At 39.8% G+C, this 26940-nt stretch overlaps 1 protein-coding gene across 4 annotated transcripts in view; it reads right to left on the reverse strand.

Moving 5' to 3' along the window:
- Positions 1-26940, reverse strand: part of GABRB1 (gamma-aminobutyric acid type A receptor subunit beta1) — a 200279-nt gene that overhangs the window by 18958 nt on the left and 154381 nt on the right. For all 4 annotated transcript variants that reach the window (XM_067531115.1, XM_067531112.1, XM_067531111.1 and 1 more), the window contains exon 5: positions 21829-21911. In XM_067531115.1, the coding sequence (XP_067387216.1) occupies positions 21829-21911 (83 nt within the window). The remainder of the gene's footprint in view (positions 1-21828; positions 21912-26940) is intronic.

Genomic DNA, 26940 nt, shown 5'->3' on the forward strand with positions numbered 1-26940 from the left:
AATGGAGAGCGGTAAATAGTGGTGTCCCCCAGGGCTCTGTACTGGGATCTGTACTGGTCAACATATTCATAAATGATCTGAAAAAAGGGGTAGGCAGTAAGCTGGCAAATTTGCAGATGATACAAAACTACTCAAGATTGTTAAGTCCAAAGCAGCGTTACAGACTGCAGAGTTACAAAAGGATCTCACATAACTGGGTGACTGGGCAACAAAATGGCAGATGAAATTAAATGTTGATAAATGCACAGTAATGCAGATTGAAAAACATAATCCCAACTATACATATAAAATGATGGGGTCTACATTAGCTGTTACCATTCAATAAAGAGATCTTGGAGTCATTGTGGATAGTTCTCTGAAAACAATCCAGTAAATGTGCAGCGGCATTTAAAAAGCTAACAATGTTGGGAATCATAAGGAAAGGGATAGATAATAAGACAGAAAATATATTGCCTCTTCATAAATCCATGGTATGCCCATATCTTGAATACTGTGCAGATCTGGTAACCCCATCTCAAAAAAGACACATTGGAATTGGAAAAGGTACAGAAAAGGGCAACTAAAATGATTAGGGGTATGGAACAGCTTCCATATGAGGAGAGATTAATAAGACTGGGACTTCTCAGCTTGGAAAAGAAATCACTAAGGGGGGATATGATAGAGGTTTATAAAATCATGACTGGTGTGAAGAAAGTAAATAAGGAAGTGTTATTTACTCCTTCTCATAACACCAGTACTAGGGAGTCATCAAACAAAATTAATAGGTCGCAGGTTTAAGACAAACAAAAGGAAGCATTTCTTCACACAATGCATGGTCAGCTTGTGGAACTCCTTGCCAGACGATGTTATGAAGGCCAAGATTATAACAGGGTTAAAAAAAGAACTAGATACGTTCATGGAGGATAGGTCCAGCAATGGCTAATAGTGAAGATGATCAGGGATTTAACTCCATGCTTTGGGCGTCCCTAGCCTCTGACTGTAAGAAGCTGAGAGTGGACGACAGGGGATGGATCATTTGGTGGTTGCCTGTTCTATTCATTCCCTCTGAAACACCTGGCATTGTTCACTGTCGGAAGGCCGGGTACTGGGCTAGATGGACCATTGGTTTGACCCAGTATGGTTGTTCTTGTGTCTCACTTCAGCAGAGCCAATAGCTTTGTGATTTAGGGTGTTCAATTGGAATATTGAAGACATCGGTTCAAATCCTTTCTCCAGAGCAGGGATTTGCAACTGGCTCTCTGACATCCTGGGTAAGAGCCTTCACCACCAGCTAGAAAAAAAGTGGCACAACCTCCCCCTCCTCCTTGGTTTTGTGAATGTCACCTATGTTCTATTGTGAATCTAGCCCTTTTATATCCAAATGTCCTTTGCTTTTATTTAAAAAGAAAAAGTCAGAGATGGCTGAGATAATGAAATATTTTGTTTTGACCCAAAACTATTTATTTCAACTTTTCTGCCTGCTGAAAATTCTGAAATATTTTGGTTTTGGGTTAACCCAAAACAAATGTCTTTGGCTTTACAGATTGCCAGTGAACCAAAAATATCATTTAGTGTCACAGCTGTAATTAGATACACAAAACTATGTTAAAAGAACATTATTAGGTCACAAAGTCAAGCACCCAAAAGTGAAGAGATGCCAGAATTAAGATTGCCTGTGCAGCCTTAATTGAGCCCTCTCCTGTGTCTCTATTATGAAAGTCTTTAATTACATGATCACATATACTTTAGTGTAGTTTTTGGTTTGTAACTTCCTAATTTTTAAAAAAGCCACATGGGTCATCAGAAGGATTGGAATCTTTAGATCCAGTACACAGGTCTCTGCCACATGAACCAATGGAATAACTGATAGCAACAGTAAGTTGTCAGCCTCTGTGTGGACCAGCACTAGAAGGAGATAAACACACATTCTGCCAGTGGGTTTCACAGATACTTGCTGACAGTAGCGGGATAATGAGACTTGGGAATCCCGGATTTCACTGCAGGCTCTGGAAGGGAATGTATTCTGGTGGTCGCACACTTCTGCCTCCTGCCTCAAGTTTGACCCCTTATACCAGTTTTCTCTCTTCCCCAGGCCTGGTTTCTTGTCCTAGTACCATTATCCTCACCTAACCAATCCCAGTCTCCACTCCTCCGGCTTCTCATTCTGCCCCCGTCTCTGTGTCCAGAAAGCACTAGTCTCACCTCTCTGGACTCATTGTCCCAATGCCAGTCTCTTTCTCCTTGCCCAGCCAATCACAGTTCTCCCCTCCTGGCTCCTCATCCAATTTGCTTCTCTCCTCACCCTGTCCTCTAGTTAACCACTCATCTCTACTGGCTCCCAATCTCTGCCACCTGACTCCTTGTCCCAGTCTTTGTCAGCCTGTCCTAGTTCTCCCCCTACACCCCAGCTATTTATCAGATCTGTGCCCCCTCCTTCCTCAGTTCCTTCCACCCACCCCACTGCTTCTCAGTTCCATTTTCTTTGCCCAGCCAGTCCGTTTCTCCCCTCACCCCAACTCAGTTTCCAGTTTCCTTCCCTGCGCATACCAGCCTCCATTCTGAGACTCCCTTATCCCAATCTAATCCCCCTGCTCCCTCGCACAGGTCCAGCTCTTGTCCCTGCGTTTGAATCAGGCAATTTACTCCTCCGTGATGCCTGGGCCTGTGAAGGTGGGGTGGGTCTTGCAAGCACTGGAGAGACAGGTTCCCTGCTGTCAGTTCAGGTATCCTAACCTGGACCTGACACAGCCTGCAGCAGCCCAGAGCTGCAATTCCATGGCAAGTCCTGCTCAGTGTGGAAAGTGTCTTTGGGGAATCTAGCTGCTAAAATCTAAAAAGTCTACTGAGTTTGTGCGAAAATTGGCCAAATTTGGGTGGATTTCCGTGGGGACAGAAAAAGGCACATCGCTGAAACAAAGGCCACCCCCCCTGCCAAACTTCAATTCACTTTTTTCAAAGTATGGAGGTGCAAAGGCTTTTTTTTCCAAAGAAGAGTTTGCCAGAATTTTTTGACATAGGCAAAAGGTGTTTTTCCCCTCATCTCGTTCTTGAAAGCAGCCAGATTGTGTTCGCTGAAGTTTTCCAAAGAGTTTCAGCCTGAAGCAGACACCTAACAGAAAATTTAAGCCCACATGTTTAAAGTTTTGCAAAGTTATAAGGAATTCAAATCAGGGTCTTTTAATGGGAAACGTCAGGCAACCTTAATGGGGGCGATACTGGCTCTGCCTATAACACAGTACTTGGGCTGGGCCTTTCCTATTTGTTTGTATAGGCGCCCACCTCAAAGGGTCCTTATTTTGAGTGGGGCCTTTCTAATATCAGTATGAAATAATATGTCATGTATGTGGTGTAGTGGGAAATACATGTTTCAATGTGATGAGGTTCAGCTCATGTTACTTTACATTATGATGTATATCAGAAGTGGCCAAACTTACTGACCCTCTGAGCTGCATATGACAATCTTCACAAGTTTGAGAGCCAGGGTGCACCAGCTGGGCAGAAAACCTGAGTCCTGGCAGGTGCCTTCCATGGGGCAGAAGCCCCAAGACCCCCCTCCCTGTAAGGGAGAAGCCTTTAGCTCCAACACCCTACTGCAGGGAAGAAGCACAGAGCTCCCCACTCCAGTCGGGTAGGTAGATAATATGGAGGGGTCTGTGTGAGCTGCACTTTAACTGTAAAAGAGAGACAGGTGGTTCATGTGCTGCATTTTGGCCATCCCTGACATATATGCACTTCAGTAGATATGTGACAATGGCATTGCTATCATGAATAAGGACTACTCACATTAGGAGGGGTTTGAAGAATCAGTCCCTGATATTCAATATCAGGTTTGTGGTTTGGAAAGAACAAGACATTCAAAAAGACCAAATTGGGCTACAGTTCAAAGAGAAACTTATCTGAGCTAGCACAGAGAATCAATCACTGCATTCCCCATTAAAGTGGATGTGCCTTTCAATTATGGTGAAGAGTGTTAGTGACATAAAATAATAAATATACAGTGTGGAGCAGCTACTGTTTCTGGTTAGCAAATAACAATAAACCTTCATTTCTGGCAGTGCCACGCCTTTAACCTTCACAAGCCCAGAATAGCATAAAACCGATAGAAAATTGGTACTGGTGTGGGCTAAATATGGCTTTAAAATCTGCTGATTGTTCTTTGATCTTATTTGTACTGTACACATTCCTTCAGCAGCTGTTCTTGTCTATGGTGTGATTTCCCCAGCCCATATATCTGTCACTGTTAATAATGGTTGAATTTTGTTTTGTAATAGAAAAAGTAGTATTCCTATCAGGCAATATTTATGCTGGTGCCCAAACAAAATCTAATGAAATCCTTAATGGACATGCAAGTATTTGATATATTTAGAAATCTTATTCTGTCATCATCACCTCTCTTCTCTTTGATTAGCCAAACATTACCAGATGAAATAGAGCACCAGGGGGCGCTCAAGATCTGCCATTTTTGTCTATTCTCTGTAGGAACTAGTTAGTTACAGCCATGCAGTCCCTGAAAGTTTGGGATCTAGTTTCCCTTATCCTTCACACTTAATCAAAGATTTCATTCTATGTGTGATTTTAGGATCACTGGCCCTTACAAAGTTTGTATCTTAAACGGTTACTCAGGAGAGCTAATTTTGCACAATAGCAGTTAGTACCCATTAGCAGAGAGCAGGATTTCAGGATAAAAATGTAAGTAGTTCAGTATGTAAAATTGTAACTAACCATAAAGCAATATATATTATAGAAGATTAATTTTGGGTTTAACAAATTTCCTAGATACTTTCAGAGAGAATGTGGCCTGCTTTCACACTGACACCTGTAACAGGCTTGTCCGTATTAATCATTCAGTTTATTCACCTAGTTTTGTCCATGTAAGAATGAAAAGATTTTTAGGCTGTTTAGAAGAAAAGGTACTACTACAGAAACAAACAGAGGTACTGAATCTCCTGCCTTGTTTAGGAGTTAATTTGCTGGGGGGGGGGAGGCCGAATCTTTTTCCAGCTCCAGTATATCTCTAGAAATAGTAGAATTGATATTCTCTGACTTCAATATTTTAAATTCAGCTATCTACACAAAAGAAAAGCTATTGTATAAGGATGATGATACAACCCTGGATTTATCAATACAGCATCTTTGCATCTTCTTAGATCAGCATCTGAGAGGTTATTCAGCATGGATATAGACGCACGTTCCATATGTCTAAAAAGTAACTAGACTTAAATAGGGTGAGTAGGAAGTAAGGCACAAATCTTACTATTCCAAGAACAGTTGCTATAGAAGGAGTTTTACTGTCATCATGAGACAGCAGATGAATGATGTGCTAGCGATTACTCCATTTCCTGATATGATCTGACTTTTTTCCCCCCTCTCTGCTGCTTATAACCATGACCCTCCCTATAGGATAAAATAATGCCAGGTCTACGTTTACCTCTCAGATCCATTAATATTTTTTCTCAGTAATGCTAAATTGAGACTGGAGCCCCATTGTGCCAGGCACTCTACAAACACACAACAAGAGACCGTCTCTGCCCCAAGGAGCTCACAATCTAAATGGGTAAGTCAAACAACTGAAGTATTTAATATCCCTGTTTTACAGATGGGGAACTGAGGCGCAAACAGATTAAGTGAGTTACCGGTAGTCACTTTGTTGCAGAGAAAGGAACTTACCCACATCTCCTGAAGCTCTGTCTGGTGCCTTAACCATCAGACCATCCTTCCTATTAGTGCTCTATTGCTTGGAATTTCATTCTGATCTCTGCTGCCAGTTACATTTTTACAGTGTTTCCTTATTTTACCTAGTTATCACCCATGATTCCATTCATATCCATCCAGACACAGGAAGATGAAGCTTCTTTTCATTCAGCCATCGATAGATCTCAAAGCTCTTGCAGCTGGAAGAAAATGGCTCATCTACTAATACAAAGAGCAGCACTGCCGCTCCCCAAAGCATGACTATTTTGCCTCTTATTAGTAGAAACACTTACCATTCTATGCTTGCACAAACTCGATATTGTGTGTGTAACTGAGATAATTGTGTATGTAATATTTGTGCACAGATGCACACTTGACATTTAAAAATTAGCCCTTATATATGCAATCTTCATCCATTAGTTCCTATGAATTTTGTGCCAGCTGCTCAGCTGGTAATTTGATATAGCTGCAGTGATTTTCAATGTACTTCTGCGGAGCTACAGCAGTTAATACCAGACGAAGTTCTAGTCCTTTGACTCTATTCCTTGTTTCAAAATCTTCCTTTCTCTATATGTTATACATCAGTTAGAAATCATTGCTTTCCCCCATCACTTGACCTCTTGGCTCGCCTTTTGTTCCCCATTTTGGACTGCCATAGTCCCCTAGTGTTTGTAATGTGTGGTTATGTCATTGCTGGCCATAATCCTGGAAGTTTTTCCAACTTCAATTGCTTTAGGTTTTTCATTTTATTTTTAATTTCTATTTATAAGCATATTAGGTGAACACTGGCAACAGAGGTCCAGCTGCTTAGCATTCATTTGATTTGGTTCAGTCAGTTTTGTCTACTCATATAGTAAACACATCTTGCCTTTGAGTATTCATTTCTTTTGACTAATTAAGATCTATTTCTAAGTGCACCCATTTTGTTCCCAGCCAGATTCCCTCAAATTTAGATGCAGCTGTGTTTATACTTCATGATGTAGGCATTTAGAATACAGGTCCACCTGTGCTGTGTTCTATGGTATTTAGACCAAAACGAGGGCCCCATTTAAGTCAATGAAAGTTTTGATTTCAGTGAGACCAGGATTAGATAATTGATCCAATTTATGAACCAATACACAGCACTGCAGGTTTGTTTACCCATGTCATAATATAAAATACGTCTGCATAACCTATTTGCATGTACTATTAGTGTCATGATGATAGTTTCATTTTAATCCTAATACGGGTGTTTATCAAAAGGTTACCCTTTGAGTTGATATTTACCCTATGTCCTACTAACCAAAGGCTGACCTATAATAAAGAATTAATAAAAATAACATAAATTCAGTGAATGTGTGGTCATTGTATCATCTATTTGACCTTTTGTTTTCAGATGATTTTTTCATCTAGTTGATCTTTGTGACCATGATTAAAGATTAATCAAGCACTGTTACAATTACTAGGAGCAAAGAAAGGCCTATCCAGAACCAAAAATTAAGGAAGATCAGATTCTGATTAAAAGGCAAATCTGTACTTGGCAAATCACATCTATTGTTATAATAGGGTAAATCAGAACTCCGTTCTGATTTCAGTTACGTGAGGGAGAGTCCTGTTGCTTGTGACTCTTGTATAGCATTATGCACCCTAGAAAAACTTAGCAACATGGGGAGAACTTGTGTAGAAGAGCCATCACCATTTTAAACACCTTTTTCATTTAACACCGTTCAGAGCAGGCTAATCAACACAGCATTTGAGATGCTGGTGGCCTATCTACAGCAGGGCTCCCAGCATTGCTAACAGCGGTGGAGTTGAGTTGGTGTGAGCAGTGGTGGGGAAACTTCTGCAAAACTACAATAGAAAAGAATGGAAAGTTCTATTTTCTATTCCATTGCATAGGGTAGAGGAAATGTGTCCAAATACCTGTACCAGCAAAATTCAGCTGAGTTTTTGGAGGCGAGGGGTGGAAGTTCTGGGTATACTTCTCTGATGCTCATGTTGCCAGTGGTCTCTCTGCATGAATAATGTGTATTTGACACTGCACTGCATGGGGAACAGGAAACTGAGGTGTCATGATGTCTTTAGAAAACAACATACTATCTAATAACTCAACCTGAGGGAAAATTTCACCCTGAATGGTCAAAATGAGCAGCCAATAAAAAGAAAAGGTGATAATGGAAAACTTTAGGCCTTACTAGCCTAATGATAGGTGTCACTACTGTACAGCGCATAATAGTGATTAAAACTAGAGAGACTAATGCTGTTGAGAGCAATGTTAACTTTCAGACATTGGCTTCTATCTCCATTAGAGTCAGGAGCACAGTGTGGCCATCCACGGGGGGTGGGGAGCTACTGGTATTATGTCCACCAAGCTGGTCATACTAGTGTGGTGGCTGCTGTCTTGGCTGTCAACACAAGATTGAACTGGAGACCTTCAGAGCTAAAAACATGAGCTGCTAAAGCTCCCTAGCTGGGGGCTATAATAACTTGTATTCTCTGTGGGTCAGCACAGCAGGTTACATTGCTGACCAGTGGGTTACATTAACAGATATCAGAGTGGTGGGTGGACTGTAAGGACTACAGAAGGGCAGGCATTCCACATAGAGAAGCTGCAAGATCTGCAGGACTTGGGCCAAATTTGCTTATTGATCTTCAGACACGGCACCAATTCCAGGCTATGCCCCTGCCCTGACTAACATGAAACCTGCCCATGTTGAAGCATGTGAGGTGTTTCAATTAATATCCCTGTTGCAAAGGCTTTTCAATGGAATTTGAGACTCTTTGCTCTAAAACTTGAATTCAGGGCCAAAAAGTGATGCTGGCTGGGTGTGGAAGGGAAGGGACTATTTTGAATAACATTGAATTTTCTCAGGGAGAGATCTTTGCAGATAAGAATAGGATTTAGGGGAAATCTTGTCCTTTCTGTAGTAGAGACATTCATATCTATTTTTAAGAATGGAGTGTGAGGGGTCTAGATGGCTCAGGGGATTGGCCATAACTATATTGACTAAAATTCATTAACACCAGATGGTGATAAGGTATCTCCTCTGAAATGAGTTTATGCCTAACTCAACTTTCATTTGGGTCCCAGTAGTCTGTTGTCCACCTCATGAAAAACTATTGGAGTTGGCACTATTGGGACTTCTGGCAATGCTAGTAGAAAGACCCAGGCCTGAATATGAATGGCATCTACAGAGGTGGTCCCTGCACCGCCAGGTTGATGGAGATTGGTATGACAGTGTGGGAAAGCTTGGGTTGCTGCTGCCCATGCAGGATTGTTCTGTGAATATATTGATGGCTTGTGTCTCTCTAGGGATGTCATTCAGGCACCTTTCACAAGTAACACATTCAGTTACAGATGATGATGATGACTGATGATAATGGTTAGTATGACAAACCCTTTGGACAAGATTGAAATGTTCAATATTCCTTTTAAACTTTTCCATTCACTTTGGTTTGTTCATAATAAGCAAAGTTTCTGCTCTTTCTTGAAATATTTATTACTGCATGTTTATGGCAAAATAAAATCTTTACCAAAATAAAGCTAGTAGAAAGAGGTGTACATGGGGGAAGTACTGATAAGAATTTTACCAATGACTGACAACTCTCAAGTATATAATGCTGTTCAAGTTATGACCATTGGATTGTGCATAACTGGGAGAGTTGTATATGAATATGCCTGGTCACTCAGCAACGTAATTTAATGCTAGCTTAATATCTAAAATATTTAGCATGGAGTTAGAAGGGATACTAAACCTTCAGCTGTGCCTTCATAAAATAAATGATTGAGGCATACAAGCTCAGATATATTTGGGCTCTGCTCAGTATCTTCATCAATGATTTAGATAATGGCATAAAGAGCACATTTATAAAGTTTGCAGATGATACCAAACTGGGAGGGGGTTGCAAGTGCTTTGGAGGATAGTATTAAAATTCAAAATGATCTGGACAAACTGGAGAAATGGTCTGAAGTAAATAGGATGAAATTCAATAAGGACAAACGCAAAGTACTCCATGTAGGAAGGAACAATCAATTGCACACATACAAAATGTGAAATCACAGCCTAGGAAAGACTACTGCAGAAAGGGATCTGGGGGTCATAATGGATCACAAGCTAAATATGAGTCAACAGTGTAACTCTGTTGCAAAGAAAGCAAACATCATTCTGGGATGTTGTAAGGAGGAGTGTTGTAAGCAAGATACAAAAAGTAATTCTTCTGCTCTACTCCATGCTTTTTAGGCCTCAACTAGTGTTGTGTCAAGTTCTGGATGCTACATTTCAGGAAAGATGTGGACAAATTGGAGAGAGTCCCAGAAAAGAGCAACAAAAATGACTAACGGTCTAGAAAACCTGACTTATGAGGGAAGATTGAAAAAACTGGGTTTGTTTAGTCTGGAGAAGAAAAGACTGAGGGGGGACATAACAGTTTTCAAATACATAAAAGGTTGTTATAAGGAGGAGGGAGAAAAATTGTTCTCTTTGGGTAATTGTTGCCTGATGATAGGACAAGAAGCAATGGGCTTAAATTACAGCATGGGTGGTTTAGGTTGGACATAAGGAAAAACTTCCTAATTGACAGGGTAGTTAAGCACTGGAATAAATTACCTAGGGAGCTTGTGGAATCACCGTCATGGGAGATTTTGAAGAGCAGGTTAGACAAACACCTGTCAGGGATGGTCTAGATAATGTTTTGTCCTGCCTTGAGTGCAGGGGACTGGACTACAAGAACTCTCAAGGTCCCTTCCAGTCTTATGAGTCTATGATTCTCACAACCTGAACTGAATCAATGGACACAGGAATCTTTAAATTCATCCTGGGTTTTAATTATCTACATTTTAAGCAGCACTTCACACCTTGGCAGAAAACCAATAAATGCATGAACTGTGCTAAAGGCCATAAAATACCAGGACAGTTTTATTAACTTGAAACAGTGAATGCCTGATCTTCCAAAATGTGAAATGACAAGGTTCAGAGTTTATTTTTGCTGCCTCTGACTAATTTGAGAGATTTAATATTTTCCTTTCCAACTAAAAAGTTTCCAAGACCTATCACAACAGACCTGCAATCCTGAGTTCTGGTGACATCAATGTCTAGGACTTCTTTGCCCTCTTCGTGGATGTAAATGTCAGAACTTGTATAATGTAAGAATACTTGGAGCCGTTAGGTACATCTTGCAAAACTCTGTAGCTCAGAATGATTTAATAGTTGGCTGTCATTTTGACACCTAGGCTAGGCCTTCACTGACGGCGGCAAATTCGCCACCGTCAGATCGACTTCTCTGAATCGAGTGAGCGGTCAGTGAAGACCCGCTCAGTCGATCCAGAAATTGACATATTAAGACCACCTTCTCAATTGGCGTAGCGCTGCATTGATGGGAACGCAGTTCCTGTTGACGCAGTGCAGTGAAGACGACGCGCAGAACAGAAGCAGAGAAGTCGACAGGAGTTACGCAAGTTTTTTGCGTAGCTTGCGTAACTCCGGTCAACTGCCACCAAATCTCCGAGGTAAGTGAGGACAAGCCCCTAATGAGCAGTGGAACTACATCAATTTAAACACCCTTAGAATGTCATCTTTAGGTTACGTAGTCTGAAAAATAGTGGGCAGATTTTGAGCTCAGGTGCATATGTACATTTCTAAAATTCAGTGGGAGTCCTCTATGCTTATTTAAAAGCAGAATCTAGGCAGTTCCTTAAGGTTCACAAAAGGACTTGTGAAACGAGTTAGAATTAAGGCCCTGAATGAATTGCGGGATAAATGTTTAAAAAAAAAAAAAAATGTGGCTGAGTTGTGGATAAGCCATAGAAAATTGCAGAAAAGTAATAATGGACCTCATTATTTCTGGTAATAAAGTCCATTATTACTTTTCTGTGATATCATGCTGTTGGCTGCCTGGGGTTGAAAGCAGGGGCTCCTGCTGTCAAAATTGCAGTAGAAATCTAATACTGTGGAATCCGCAATTTCCACAATATAGCAAGTTAAGTAGAGCCTTATTTAGAATACCTTTCCAATATGCAATCTTTAATCTCCTGTGTGAGGGGAATAACTCATCTCTTGTTCAAGTCCATACTTCCCTCCCTTGACCAGAACTTCAGTTCTGAGTAACAGACTGTTTGTTTTTTTCCTTTCAACCTAGTCTGATTACTTTGATGACATGACGTAACAACCTAATCTTGAGCCTGACTGAGCTGGTATGGAAAAGTTTCTGTGCCAGCTTTCGTTGCCTCTGGAGACAGTTCAGGCCAGTGTTAATTAGAGCAGCCTCTGGACTGCTCTAACTTCTGCTAGTGGATGCATAGAGACTGCATGGGGCAAGAGTCTAGCCCTATGTCTCCAGTGCTTTCCCTCTAACCCCCCTAGCTATGTTACAAATTACTTGTCTACCTTTCATTTGCATAATGGTTATTTCAATTGTTTCTATCAGCACCCAAGGGTGAGCTAGGCACCTCCAGAAATAGAAAATTTGATTGCTGCTCCAAGGAGCCTACAAAGTAAATTAGATATGATGTAACAAAGGTGGAAAGAGGAAGCTCGTAGACTTGTAGATTTCAAGGCCAGAAGGAAAATATCATGATCACCTAGTCGGACCTGAACAACGCAGGCCACAGGACTTCACCCACTCACTCCTGCAATAGACCCCTAACCTCTGGCTGAGTTAGTAAAGACCTCAAATAATAGTTTAAAGACTTCAAGGTACAGAGAATCCACCATTTACATTAGTTCAAACCTGCAAGTGACCCGTGCCCCATGCTGCAGAGGAAGGCGAAAAACCCGCAGAGTCTCTGTCCATCTTACCTGGGGGAAAATTCCTTCCCAACCCCAAATATGGGGATCAGTTAGACCCTGACTGTGTGGGCAAGACCCAGCAATCAGACATCTGGGAAAGAATTCTCTGTTGTAACTCAAAGCCCTCCCTATCTAGTGTCCCATTTCACATAGGCACCAGGTGGATTATATCTATTATACAGTTCTTTACAATTATTATACACCTATGCTTACTAACTAGCTTTGCCATTTCAAGTAGGTGTCAGGCTTCATAGGTCTAGGAACCAGGCCTGCAGAACTATCAGCTTTATGGGCCATGGAAGAAGGGGAAGGTGAAGCCAAGGCCCTACCTACTTCCCAGTCCCCATCACTCATTTTGGAGCCATTGCACACGGGAGGTAGGAGCAGAGTCGTCTTTGCACTATTCCTGAGTGTGGGGACTGCTGTTGTGCCTGGTGTCAGGTGGCACAAATAGAACTGGTTGAAAGTTTTTTAGCTGAAACAAGCTTTCTGCCAGAAAATGACATTTGGACAATGCTGAATTTTTTCACAATTTTTTGGTGTGAAGTCATATCAATTTAGACCAAATTTTAATTTTTTATTTTGAAACCTATTTTTATATATAATATAATATAATTAATTAATATATTTTAAAAAACTGCCAAAATTGAAACTTTTAGAGTGACCTGAAATTAATTTTTTTTTTTTTGGGGGTGGGGATTTTGTTTCATATAAATATTGTGAAATTTGGGCCTCTTGTCTTGATTTGGGATGACAAAAATGTCAATCTTGACATTTTTCACAGCATGAAAAATCCCATTTTCTGACTACCTGTAGGTGCAAACTAGGGCAGTGTCCCCTGAGCTCTTTCCTTTGTGCACCTGCCCTACAGCCAGGCAAAATCTTGCTCTAAAATATCAAGTGCAAATAGAAACACTTTCCCATGCCACTTTCTTTCATACTTTTGCAAAGTGCAGTAGTTACACAGGCAGGCGCATTGCTCACACATATAGATGCACTGAAAATATATTACATTTGCATAATTCCATCTGTCTAGATTTGTGTACAACAGCTATTTTTGATGCATGGAGTGACTGGGATTTTAGTAAATGTAGCTTATAATATATAGTTACTTTCAGACTAAATAGGAAAGCATGGGTGTACCTAATGAATAATATTTTAGAATTTAAAACAGAGTTCTCTGAGAAATCCTAGAGTACAAAAGTGTTATAGGAAACACTAATATGTAGGAAACCACATAAGACAGATTTCAAGTTCTAAGACCAGTTTAAAAAAAAAAAAGGGATAGATAGTAATCCTATTTAGAAGATAATTAATATCCTTGAAAGCATTTTAGAAAGGACAGATTTCTTCATTTCTATCCATCAAGCAGTTGATCTTTTATTGCATAGTCTGAAAAAATTGATCTTGATTTTGTACAGTATTTGATAGATTTTCTAAATTCATATCAATCACAGATACATAATATGTGAGGTGGGAGAAGGAAAAGTAATAAAAAGATTTGATCTTCTGCTTCTGTACATTTTGCAACATTAAGAAAGCAAAATGCTTTTTATCCTACCTCTGGGGTACATGGACATATGATCCGTCTGGCATCACATGAAGAGAACAGTTACATGGCAATTTCAAGTTCATTACAATGAAAATTCTCAAGAGCAGAAATAGGGGCTAACAACTATTCCTTCAGTCTTGGAATCTCACTCAAGCCAATGTTCACTAAAGGGAAACTTCTGATGCTATGATATTTTTAAAAAAGATACATACTCAAATATTTTGTGGTGTCAAACCCCAGTTCAGAGTCAGAGCATCAAAGTTTAAATTTTTGCCTGAAGACCTTATATAACAATCACAGGGAGATCTCATTTACTTCCAAAGCATCACTGCCCATTAGGAAAGTAACATAAATATGGACTTTTAAAGATCACAGTAGAATTTGTTGTGTTGACATCCACAGAAGGGCTAGTCAGTTCTCAGTAGTTGCTATGTGTAATATTCTGAGGACATCCCCTCTAGATTCCTGACCAGGACTCCACCTGCAATAGAATACCTTTTTACACTGAGTCTAGTTCATGGACGTCCAAGATGAAAATACCATAAAATTCCCCTCCTGCAGTTTTGTTGGGAAGGGAGGATAGTGGAGTTGGGAGTCCCCCTGAAAAGGTGCAAGTGTTTGAGCCTCATGATGCATGGATCCACTGAAATCAGTGTGAATCTTGGAGGAACTACTGAAGCTCAGGGCCATCCATGCAAAGATGTGCGCCAATTCTCTTTGAGTTACACAGGTTAACATGTACTGGAGACAATGCAACTCCCACTGAGTAACATCCCGCTGCTATTGATCTGACAAATGAACACTTTGCAGGGGCCTGGGAGAAGTGATGAAGTCCTCAGCCTACATCTGGTGGGGGAGGGTTTGACAATTGAGTGTATCAGGGATGCTTTTAATTTGTGGATGTGGAAGGATTTAAGCAACTGGGTGGGGGAAGGGGTGGTGTTTCCCTCATTGGGCGGGTGTCAGAAGGGTTTAACCAGTTTGCAGCAGCAGACTTTGTCAACTGAGGAGGGGGTGGGCCTTGCAGTTGATCATGAAAGTGTGAGTGGTAAGCAACGAAGGGGTCACTAATGGGTCACTCACTGGGTGGGGAGGCCCTAGGTGCATGCTCTGAGCGGTCCTGAGAACGTAGGGCTGTCAGAGGTGTAGGGTGCTGCGCGCACACACACACACACTTGGCACACGGGTGTTGGAACAATTGTATAGTGGGGGTGCTGAGAGCCACTGAACCAAACTGTAAACCCTGCATCTGATGGAAACCACTTCAAGCCAGGAGGTGCGACAACACCCCCTGCACCTCTAATACGAGCACCTTTGTTGGCATATGCATAGGGCAGGCCCTAGCTGCTCTCTAGATGTGATTGTTGTGTCAGGCATTTAAGTCCATAATTTCTGGTGTCTGTGGACAGGCAGGTCCCCCTATCTAGGACAGCTCTAATAAGAAAATCTTTCAATCTGAAGCACAGATTAATTTTTTAATCTGAAGCACTACCCACCCCCTAGGTAGTTCAAGTGCAATCCTATTCCAGATCAATGCAATCTTGTCTCAGGCAGGGAGCTGTGATAAATCTGTTCAAATCTCATTCTGTCACAACACTGCGCCAACAGAAAAGATAATGAAGGTTTAGTTATGAACACAGTTCTTCTTTCCTGACAACAAACCACCTATAGAGTCCAGTGAAATATCTTATTGATTCACTCCAGTGTTACTTTAAATGGCTTGCTGTTTCATTCAAGCATTACATGTATTTAGTGTTATGGTTGTCTCTACTTGGTATAGAAATAAACATAGAAACAATGGAGAACAACAGACTGTTTTCTTTTTTCAATGGGGAATACCATTTCACAGGTAGTAGCTGGCCTAACAAAACACTACTTTCTATTCTTCAGACCCCTTTCTATTTAGGTTTCTTTGGGGCATAGTTTTCTTTGGGTCTGCTCAATCATAGAATCATAGGACTGAAAGGGACCTTGAGAGGTCATCTAGTCCGGTCCCCTGCACTCATGGCAGGACTAAGTGTTATCTAGACCATCCCTGACAGGTGTCAGTCCACAGAGGATCTGATTTCTTGCTGTCCCAAGTAGGGAACACTGGCTTGATAGCTCATGCTGGAGCAGCTCTTGATCTTAACTCTGGAAGTCCGGATTTAATCCCTGGTGTGTCAGCCAAGATGGTGGCTGTCACACTCTGAGGCACAGTTACATATGAGAGCAGCTTTCTCCTTTTAAAAATCCAGGATTTTGTGAACAAATTGAGTAAAATCATATAATTCTGGGTAAAGAAACATGCACAGATTAAACATACATGCACATTTCTCTGTTTGGTAGCGGAGCAGATTATGGAGTATTGGAAATAGTGGCCTACACAGGTAAGAAAATTTAAAAAAAACCCTGACTTTGCAAAGCTTTATAAAAATACCAGAATAATCTACTGGCTAAATCTTTCTCTTCCTCTGCTCTGCTGGAGGCATGATATTGGATTAGATGATAAGCCATTAGTCTGATTTGCATGTCAATTTCTGTTCCTATCCAGTACGGCTGTTCTGATAGTTTCCCATAACATATTGCATTTAATAAATAGTAAATAACAAAAGTGTGAATTCTTAGCCTTTCTATAGCACTCTAGATTTTCAGACCATTGTAATTAGCTAATTCTACCACCACTTCTGTGTGTCAGAATGACTCACTGGGCCTGTTTATACTGACACACTGGGATATGTTTGTCTCTCTTATGGATAGCCTAGGAATAAGTTGTCTGTTGAGCAGCGTGATTCCTATGGAAAGTGGGCCTTCTAAATTGGGGGGGGGACGAGCACTGCTGAAATGGCGTGGAAGTAAGACACATACCTACAATTTACCCAGATAGGGCTAGACTGTGGGGTTAAGGTACAGGTCTGCGCTGGGATCGTGCAAAGCTGCACTGCCCCAGGGAATGCACTAGGAAGCATAGAGCCCCAGGGAGGCTCCCAGAATTCCCGGGCACCCAGAAGACCCTTAAGAGGGTGAAGCATTTGTTCCATTTTGCACACAGCTAGTTCAGATGGCCAGCGAGGTGAGGGATGAGACCATAGCCAAGCTCCTCCTTACTCCCATTCCTTGGAGTGCCTGCACTCAGGAAACTATGGGGCTGTAGCTATCCTGCGTGGGGGAGAAGGGAGAGGGTTACTCCAGCATCCTCCCTGCTGTGCACTCCCACATGCAGCACCCAGTCACAATCTGACCCACAGTGTGCAAATTGTTAGTCCAGGTGTAAGACAAGACTAACAAAATGTGGAGGTAACAGAACAGCACGAGATACTTCTGTAAACTTAACTCTAAAATACCCATCTTCTCTTAGCAGTCAGCTGAGATCTGCAAAATCAGTGTTGTTTAAGGAGTTATCCAGAAGCACTAATTTTTCCGATCATGGGACTAATGAGCATGTAAAAAAAATCATGAATCATTCACAAAGTTTAATTTCCTTTTCTTTGTTGGCATTTAACATCTGTGAATAGCATGTGAGGATCAGCTGCTATTTTTAGTGCAGATCTGAAATAGTGATCTGACACCCAACCATTAGTAAAGCAGTCTCTAAGGCTTCTGTTTGCAATCATTAGCGCATATTATATATTTATACAACTGCATTTGTATGCGTACACCCCCACACCTTGTTTCATCCGCAAGTGAATTTAGATCAGTGTAGTTGTTGCTCCTGTGAAAAGAAAGCCCTCTACATTGAGACTATAGTTCCCTAAATACAGATCACTCAATTAGACCTTAAGCATGTTTATCATGCATCCCTCATCATGTTCTTTAAATTCTTAATTGTCATGCAAATTTCCTGTAGTTTAATTTTGGATGTTGCAGGATAATTAGGATACTCAGTCATGTAAATAGCAGTGCACAGGCTGTCCTAACCCTTCTCTTAATATTTCATCCTGTTTCCAAAATCACTGTTACCATATCTCCTGTTTGGTCAGCAGAAGGGGGTTGAGAAGTTAAGGGATTTTCAAAAGCAGTCAGCATTAGCCTAACTCTGCTCCCATTAAGTCATTGGGAGCTTTGGTAGCAGAAGGAGAGAGACAATCTGGAGCTTGTCATGCCAAAGTAGTGATGGCTTATTAAGTGGTGATTTCCATGATCCATGTTGCCCCTAGACTTGGTCCCATGTGTATTAATTCTTGCAACTGTAGATCAGGGTGTAAAAGTTGAGAAGAAACATTTTCCAGTTGTTTGGATGGGATGGCTTAATAAATTATGTAGTGTGTGATTCCTACACGGTGGTGAATGCTGCAGTTTATTGGTACTCAGACGGTTTTATGCTTAATGCAGTTTGAAGTTTGATTTCCAACAACCCTTAAATTCAAGAATCAAATTACTCCCATGTAATCCCATTTGGACTGTTTAGTGATCTTTCTAAACAGTGCAATAAGATTTTGAAAAAGATAAATCTTTATTCTAAGATTTAAAAAGATGACTAATTATTAGCTCCCAGTGAAGTTAATGGGAGTAATTGAATGCTCAGCACTTTTGAAAATCAGGCTGCTTATTTAGTAGCCTAAATTAAAACATGGATTATGGAAGCTTAACCTTTGGCATTTTTTTTTTTTTTTTTAATCTTGGCTATTTAGCTGTACTTTCAGGTGCACTGCCTACAATTTTGAGTTCTTAGAATGTATTTAGAGACACTATATCCATTATTTTCAAAGGTTAGTATATTTGAGACAGCACAACAAGGAGAAACTTTATTATAATATTAGAGAGACATTTCAGAGGGAGATTTTCAAAGGTACAAACAGCACTGTGGTATCTGAACTCACTGGCTTTCAGTGGGAGTTAGGTTTTGCAGTGCCATTTGTGCCTTTTGAAAATCACTCCCTTAATCTTTAGTACAGCTGCTGTGTACCTACTGACAGAAAATAATATATTCAACCAATTTTGCTCTTTTTCTGCAACAGATCAGTTTTTTAAAGATTTTGTCAATTTGAAACTGCTTAACAAATATAAACACACTGAAACTCTGAATTACTTGTAGCAATTGTTCAGTAGATTATTTGACATTCTCTATTTGATGTTGCTTAAGTAACATGTTATTGTCTGTTTGCTGATGGAATGAATTAACCTTTATCACCTTATTCTGGCTAATATTAATTTTGTGTTCTCATTACACAGATCTCAGCTACATGACTAAAATTCACTGTCATGAGCATTCAGACCAACAAAGCTTCAGTTGTATGAAGGCTCTCAAACGGTGAATAATGTAAAGGCATGAACAGGCCAAATCACAACCTGGCTTCTAATTTCTTAGACTGTTCATAAACAAGTTTTTATATTCGTCGATCAGCTGTATTCATTAGTGCTAATGATGGGGCTTGATTATTTTAGTGCTCCCCTAGCAAAGAGGACTGGGGAGCTTATGTCTCTGTTAATTTTATTTACTATGTATCATATATATTTATATAAACTCACAGTGCAAGTAATGGAGAAAATTTATTACAGATAAGATGGCCCTTTATTGAGAGTCCAGGGATGAATTGTTCTCCAAATGTGCTGACTGCAGGACTGTTTAATGGCAAACCAGGAGATGAGCCCAGCGGCAAGTAGTATTGAAAAGAGTGTTTTGTGTCAGAAAAACAGTGAGCTGGGATCGCAAAGTCTAAAGTAGTATGTGTGACAGAGAGCTGCCAAACATAATGCATAGCTTTGCAGGTTATGAAGGAAGTTTCCAATTAAAGTACTGTATTACGACACTCACTGGGAGTTTCACAATCCTCGCCGACAGTTAGATGTTAAAAAGTACTGGGATGAACAGTAAAGAAATGGATAGCACTGGAAAAAGGAATGTATAATTCTGTGTAGTCTGATGCAGCTACTACTACTTCTTCACAGAAATAAGAAAAAATGGCTGTGTATGTGTGAAGGAAGACACGAGAGTCATGGTTTGAGGGCCCTGAATAACGTGGGCAGGATATGGATGAACTTGGATCTATCTAAGACCAGATGTAGGGGAGGTCATTTGGATTTGTTTATTACAGGTATTTATCAAATGGGCATGGACCTGGTTCAAACATGCATATGCTGTATTGAGCTCTGGTGGGTCTGCTGTGGTGCATCACTAGTATATCCGCTATTCTAGAAACTTCCCCACACATGGTGAATAATGAACAGTGAATTCATACTGGTGAATCTTCTTAGTAGTATGGTGAATTGTGATTGGTGCTGTTGAGGTATCCGGAACAGGTGCTAGATAATGCTGTTCCCTATTTATCTTTCAAAGGTGTTTACCCTGTGATGTCAAAGTATCTGGATCTTACAAATGGGACCTTATTTCAGACATTCTGAGGAAATACATGAACAGGTTCTGTTCAGAACATGCACTTTAATACAAGCAATTTTAATTACACCTGTTGACTGTTCACTGCACTGAAATCCTGTTAGTAGAATAAAAGGTGTATTGTTCTTATTTCCTGGCAGATTATTTGTAAAATCAGAATAAATTGACATTCTAAGGAAAGCAGCAACAGCAAATAATTCTTGGACAAACATTTCAAATTTTTTATCAAGCAGTTAAAAACTAAAAATCGGCATCTCCATTGATTCATATTAAGACTTGTATGAATTCTATACTTACAAAGAAACAAGGCGCTGTATAATTGAGGGTAATTTTGAAGGTATGTGCTTGCTATTTCAGTACTTAAAATGATCAGAGAATCAGAATGAAAATGTATTTGCTCACTTAGGACATTACATTAGAAAAGATAACAAAGTGATTAAAACATTGGACTGGAAGTCAGTCCTCTTTCAGTGCTGCTATGGGCTTGCTGTATAATGTAGAAGTCATTTGCCTGTCTGGCTCTCGGTTTCCTCATCTATAAAACTGAGGGGTGGGGGAGAATTTATCCATGGGTATGTTGCAATACTTATTATTTATAGCAGAGCTGATTGAAAAAATTTTGTGGATCAACCTTCTGTTTGAAAATGCAAAGTTGTGTCAAAACTGAAACATTTTGCAGTAATGTGTAGATTTTCACAAAATTGTTAACGGGGAAAAAATACAAACAAATACTAGTTCAAGTAAGAGGATAACACAGTACTACAAACAGTCAATTTACAAACGTTATAATGTGACAACTGGAACTATTTAATAAAAACTGCTGTAATGTCCTGTTTCAGATATGCTTCTCTGGAAGTTTTTAATCAGATATGTTCAGATAATGTGTTCTATGCAGACAATGGATTCCATTTTGACTGAAAAGACATTGGGGGTATACAAGCGCCATTCAATAAATCTCACTATAGAGTTTTTGTGATTGTCATATCTGTATGGAAACATAGATAGGAGGAAGAAGAATTAATTTAATATTACAGGGCTTGATCCTGTGCTCATTGAAGCGCCATTGACTTTAATGATGTAGAATCAGGACCTCATTTTATAGTGTCTTTTATCCAAGGTTCTGAAAGTGCTTTGCAAAACCATTAATATTAGTGTTATTTTTTACAGATGAATAAATTGAGGTTAGATGACTTTCCCAAATTATTATGATGAGTAGGTGATGGAGAAGGGAAAAGTCCTGATTTAGAGCTCAGCTCTAACCATTACACAGTCTGCCCTCTTTTAGGCTAGAGACCTTCACAGAAATTTGATAGTTTTGGATCAGCAAAATTATGTGACTTAAATGTGGCTTATCTTATGCAATTCATTTCATTAACATATTTATATAGCTTCTATACACAAACCAAACTGATAAGAATATGATATGGCTGTGAATTCTGTTCTAGACCAACTAAAGACTTTACTTAATTAATGAATTATTTTCAGTGCAAAGATGCTGTGTAATCAACCCTCTCCCTCCAACAACTTACAACTTTCAATTTCTAGTGTGCAGTTTTGTTCATCCAGAGGGTATCTGCGTAGATCCATCATGCAGGCAGCTGTTGTTGTGATCCTACAAGAAGGAAAAAAGATATGATCATGAAACAAGTCCCTGAGGGTGGTATCTGTGACCAAATATTTTGCTGTTTGAATGGGCAGTTTTCTTTTTCACCCACTAGCCACATCACCAGGCTCTCTATGTTTTACAGAATAGTGAATAATGCATAATTGAATGTCTGGTAGACATGTATTTCATAAAGAGACTATTGAATATTAAAATACAATACAATAGCAATATTCCTACTGAAAACTGCAGCTCAATGTATAAAAGAACCCCTGATGTTTTAAAGATTCTCTTAGTGAAAATTCTGCTTGGGTATCTCATTTTAAGATTGGCAGTTAAGGTTCTTCAAAACGTTTTTCTTTATGCCCGATGTATTGAGTAGTGCCTAAATGAAAACTTTCTGATCTATCTTTACTTACCATTATTGTACATTTATATTTAACACTAACATAACAATTTTCATCCACGCTTTAAATATTAGTGAAGACAGAGTTTTAAATAATAGATGGCGAATTGGCATGTGCTTTCATAAATCAATCCATCATTTATCTGTAATAAATAGACTTAGACCTCTTCAAAATGAACTTGCTTAAAAATGATGTACTGTAACATAAAGATATCATATTCTCCTCCAAACAACTGATCACTGTGATAATAGCCACAATATGGGCTAGATCCTCTGTCTTACTCATTCAAGCAGTCCTAGAGAAGCTATTACTTGTGACTGTTAAATTGTGAGTGGACATAACACTAGTGATTCTACAGTAGGAAACAGTCCTGCACATACAGAAATGTTTACTGGATGATTTAGTCAGCCTTTACCATTTTTCACTTTTATGATTTGGTGGTTCATAAAGGATGAATTCTTATCTCTGAGCTGGGGAGAGATGTTTCTAAGAGCTCCAGACAGGGAATTGGTGCAGAACTGAAATGGGAAAATAGTAAAAAGTGCAGTGAAATGAGGAACCACTGAAACCATTCGAGTTGTCTCTTTTTGTGTTGCCAAGCGTCTCTGGCAGGTATTGTGAAAAGACGAGATTGCCTATGTCTAAGTTTTCTTAAGCAAATAAAACATTGATGTAGCATTTGTCTTTCCCTAGTGTTTATCATTTGGATTGTGATTCAGTAACTTACTTTCAGAGTATCTTTGGTTTTATTTTCATGATTGTAGGGGAACCAGCTCTCTTCCTTTACTTTGGTTAGAGCCCAGTTCAGCAGAGAATTTAAGCAGGTGCTTAATTTTAAGCATACGAAGCCAATGGGAGAGAGGATAAGACACAGGACATTGGAGTTCAAATCCTAAACTTGCCCATGGACTTCCTGTCTGGCCTTGGGCAAGTCACTTGGTGATTTTTGAAGATATTACCCTATGTGAGTTAGTAGTCCTACTGACTTTCAATGAGACTTAAGCTACTAAATGCCTAAGTCACTTTTGAAAACGAGACATATGCACTGGTGAAAATTTTACCTTTAATCTCTCAATGGTCAGTTCCCCATCTGTAAAATGGGGATAATACCTTCCTGCCGAACATTGTAAGGAAAGGACCCATTAATAATTTTGAAGTACTCAGATATTGCGATGATGAGTGCTATAGAAATACCTAGGAAGACATATAGAAATTTACTATTAGCATGCTGGAAGTTAAGGAACAATTTAAGTGTTGTCCTGAATTGGGGCAATAATCTACTACAACTATAAACATGCTGCATACTTTATTGCTGCAGTGTGTTTTAAGTTTTTATATATATATAAAATATATTCTTTTATACCTATAGGCTTTTAAACTCTGGGTTTATGGACTAATTGAAGATAGCATTGTTATATGAGCCAGACCATTGCAGTACTTTGGAATATTTCAGATTACCTGTTTCAGGTACTATGCAAACCTACATTCTGGACAAATTGCATTGTTTCTGGAAGGCTGGTTTTGGGAGCCACATAATTAAACTGCATATTAAACTGAATTGCTTGTTTCTTAAAGGGGCTGTTTGCTGTGGAGAAGGTCAAGGACTTCAATGAAAATAGGAGCTAGTTTGTATCATCATGACAGAGAAACCTTATACCAAAGGACACATTGAGAATACACTGTAAAAGGCATTAATTCTTTCCTACTTACGAATTCTGTATACAACTGCATATATTAATATTAGTCCAAGTTAAATGCTTTTTTATGAAGGTTCCAAACAGCATTTTTTCCCCTAGTTAATCAGCCTTAATTGTAATTTACCTCATTTGTAGCAACCAGTAGATTGAGTCAAAAAGATTGCAAAATCCATAGAAGTCTGTACAAGATTTCCTGGATGGCATGGTGACCACAGTGCTATAGTGGCCAGCTTGCTTTCTTATGATTGTAAGGTAGGATTTTCAATAGCACCTAAGTGACATGGGAGCACGTCCCATTGACTATTGATGGAGCTGAGTCATGTAGGCACTTTTGAAAATCCCATCGTATAAATAATAATGACATTTTTTAATGCTAGTTTACTTCATAGTTTCAAGGATTTTATGTTGATGGCATCTAATCCACTGTTAAAACTGAAATAATGATTGTTGATCAATTATTCTATAAGCCTTAGTTTTAAATGTTGCACTGAGCAACTTTTTTATACAATAATTCTATGTTACAGAAGTAAACTCTTTTGGGCAGGGATTATCTTTTCAGTATATGCATATACAGTGCCTCACACATGAGGCCCAATCCCTAAAGGAGGCTTCTAGGCACCCCTGTAATACAAATAAAGAAATAGCAATGTCCTGCAGTTTTTGTGGTAAGACACTATATTATTCTTCGGAGGCTGAGTGGAGCTTGCAAACGAGCATTTAATAGGTAGCTTTTCTCTGCTGCATAAACCAAATTTTTGGTTTCAGTGGTTACTTTATGGCAGTGAATTCCACGAGTTATTTTTTTTTTACCCAATGTATATCTCCTTTTATAGGCTTTAAATTTGTTGCCCTTAATTTTCATTGCATTTCCTCTTGCTCTTGTAATTTGAGAGGGTAAATAGCAGCATCTGATTTACTATGCCATTCCTTTTGTAATCTCTATCATGCCTGCAAGATATGGTATTGTACATACCAGTTGGTGGATTTTGGGGAAAAGGGTTGATAAGTCCAAAGCACATTACAAAAAATGGTTTTCTGCTCTGTACACCCATTTTCTTTCCTCCTTCCTGCTATAGCAGCTGCACTGAATGCTAATGAGACAATGCTTGATGCAACACCAGGCAGTCACTTTCAGGTAATTAGTTGCATACTGAACACAGTGTAAATGGGTTCATTGTTATTCATTTCTACTGAGGCCGAATGATTCATGAACCACTTTGAGAATCTGAAAAGCAGTTAGTGAATCAGAGGGAAAAATAAACAAAAGAAAAAATGGCAAGAAAATGGTCAGCTCACCAGGCAGCTGTGTTTGAACCCTCATGCTGGATCTGTGTGTTTTCTGCACTCCCCTAGTTCTGGGCAGGCTCCAGCCTATGGCTCAGGCCTCTCGGACATACTTTCTGGGCACAGATCTTGTCTGGTGTCACTCTTAAGGAAAGGGCACCAGAGCCAATGCTGACCCTCCAGGACACTCACCAGAGTTCCACCCCCATGGGTACTCAGGTTTATAGTTTAACCCTTCAGGGAACATGATAGGTGAAGCAAATAAGGTACACGCTTTGCAGAGGAATTTTTAAATCAATAATTCATTACTCATAGACAAAGCACAGGAGATACATAGATCTAGGCAAAATGAGAAATGCCAATACACAATTCCCTCCGTCAGACTGCTTGCCATTCTTGAGCATTCTTTGGGTTTTGGTCAGTGCCCTCAGGGGTCCCAGGTATTCTCCTCTGGAACTCACTCCTCTGGCTCAATTTTCTCCTCCTGGTCATGAACCTCCTCTGACTTCTGCGACAAGCTCCCTCAGCTCGTTTGGATCCAGCAGTCAAAATGTTTCCCAGCTCAAAGAGATGTCCCTTTGTGTTCTCTGAACGTCCCAGAGACTGTGTTAAGAGTCAGTTCTGAGGGCTTACACGTGGACTTGTTTCTGATTAATTCCATGTGTGGACACTTTTTTCCAAAATAAGAGGGCCTTCTTCCTGTTCCGTTTAGTGCACTTTCAAAGAGGGCTGTTTCTTTTTCTTTTTTGCTAGGGATTTTCCACTGCTTTCACCTTCTGCGGCAACCTGGGTGGCATTGGTTTTCCCCTAAACTGCAGTGGTCCCATTGCTCTAAGGTGCTCCCATTTGAAGATGCAGGTTAGGGACTTTCAATCATTCCTCGTCTGGGACATACATGATACCAGACTGGGCAGCAAATGGCTGATTCGGTATGCACTTGAAGCATTCAATGATACAGAAATTTTGTACGTTTTTCTTTCTTTTTTCATATTCCATCCTTGCAACGGGTGTCTAGTTGAGTTAGTGGGTCAGAGAGTATACTCTGAGCTTTTTTGGTTTTAGTTCATTGTCTTCACAAGCAGCAAGAGTACATCTCTATTATGTTAGAAATGTAACATTCCTTAATTGACTAAAATATATATATTAGGAAGCAAAGGACAAAGCCTGTTAGGCCTGAGTTAGAGGTACTGTCAACTCAACACTTAGGTTTGGTAAAAACTTGTTTTAAGAAACCTAAAGACCAATATAAATATAGCCATGATTTTCTCTTCTTTCCAAAGCTGCTAGCATAACAGACACGTATGAATTGTCTTATAAGTAGTTAATCTGGGAACTGCTATGGTGCTGTGTTTGTGATGGCTTGAGAAAAATGTAGTTTGAGACTGACGCCACTCTCATTGATTTCAGTGGAAGCAGGAGCAGATAGATACTGAGCGTGAGATTCTGTGCACAACCCTTCTTGGGAGGTTGTGTGTCCTAGTGGCACTGGACTGGGAGTCAGGAGACCTGGCTTAGTCAGTGACCGGTTGCATGACTTCAGTCAAGTGACTTCACCTCTCTGTGCCTGTTTCCTTTTCTGTTCCCTCACCCCTCTTGTCTGTGTTGTCTATTTAGACTGTAAGGTCTTTAGGAAAGGGACTGTATCTTATG

This window comes from Emydura macquarii, unplaced genomic scaffold (genome assembly GCF_026122565.2).
Source record: "Emydura macquarii macquarii isolate MOO-44397 ecotype Brisbane River unplaced genomic scaffold, CSIRO-AGI_Emac_v2 contig_3128, whole genome shotgun sequence".
In the NCBI taxonomy this organism is placed as follows: Eukaryota; Metazoa; Chordata; order Testudines; family Chelidae; genus Emydura; species Emydura macquarii.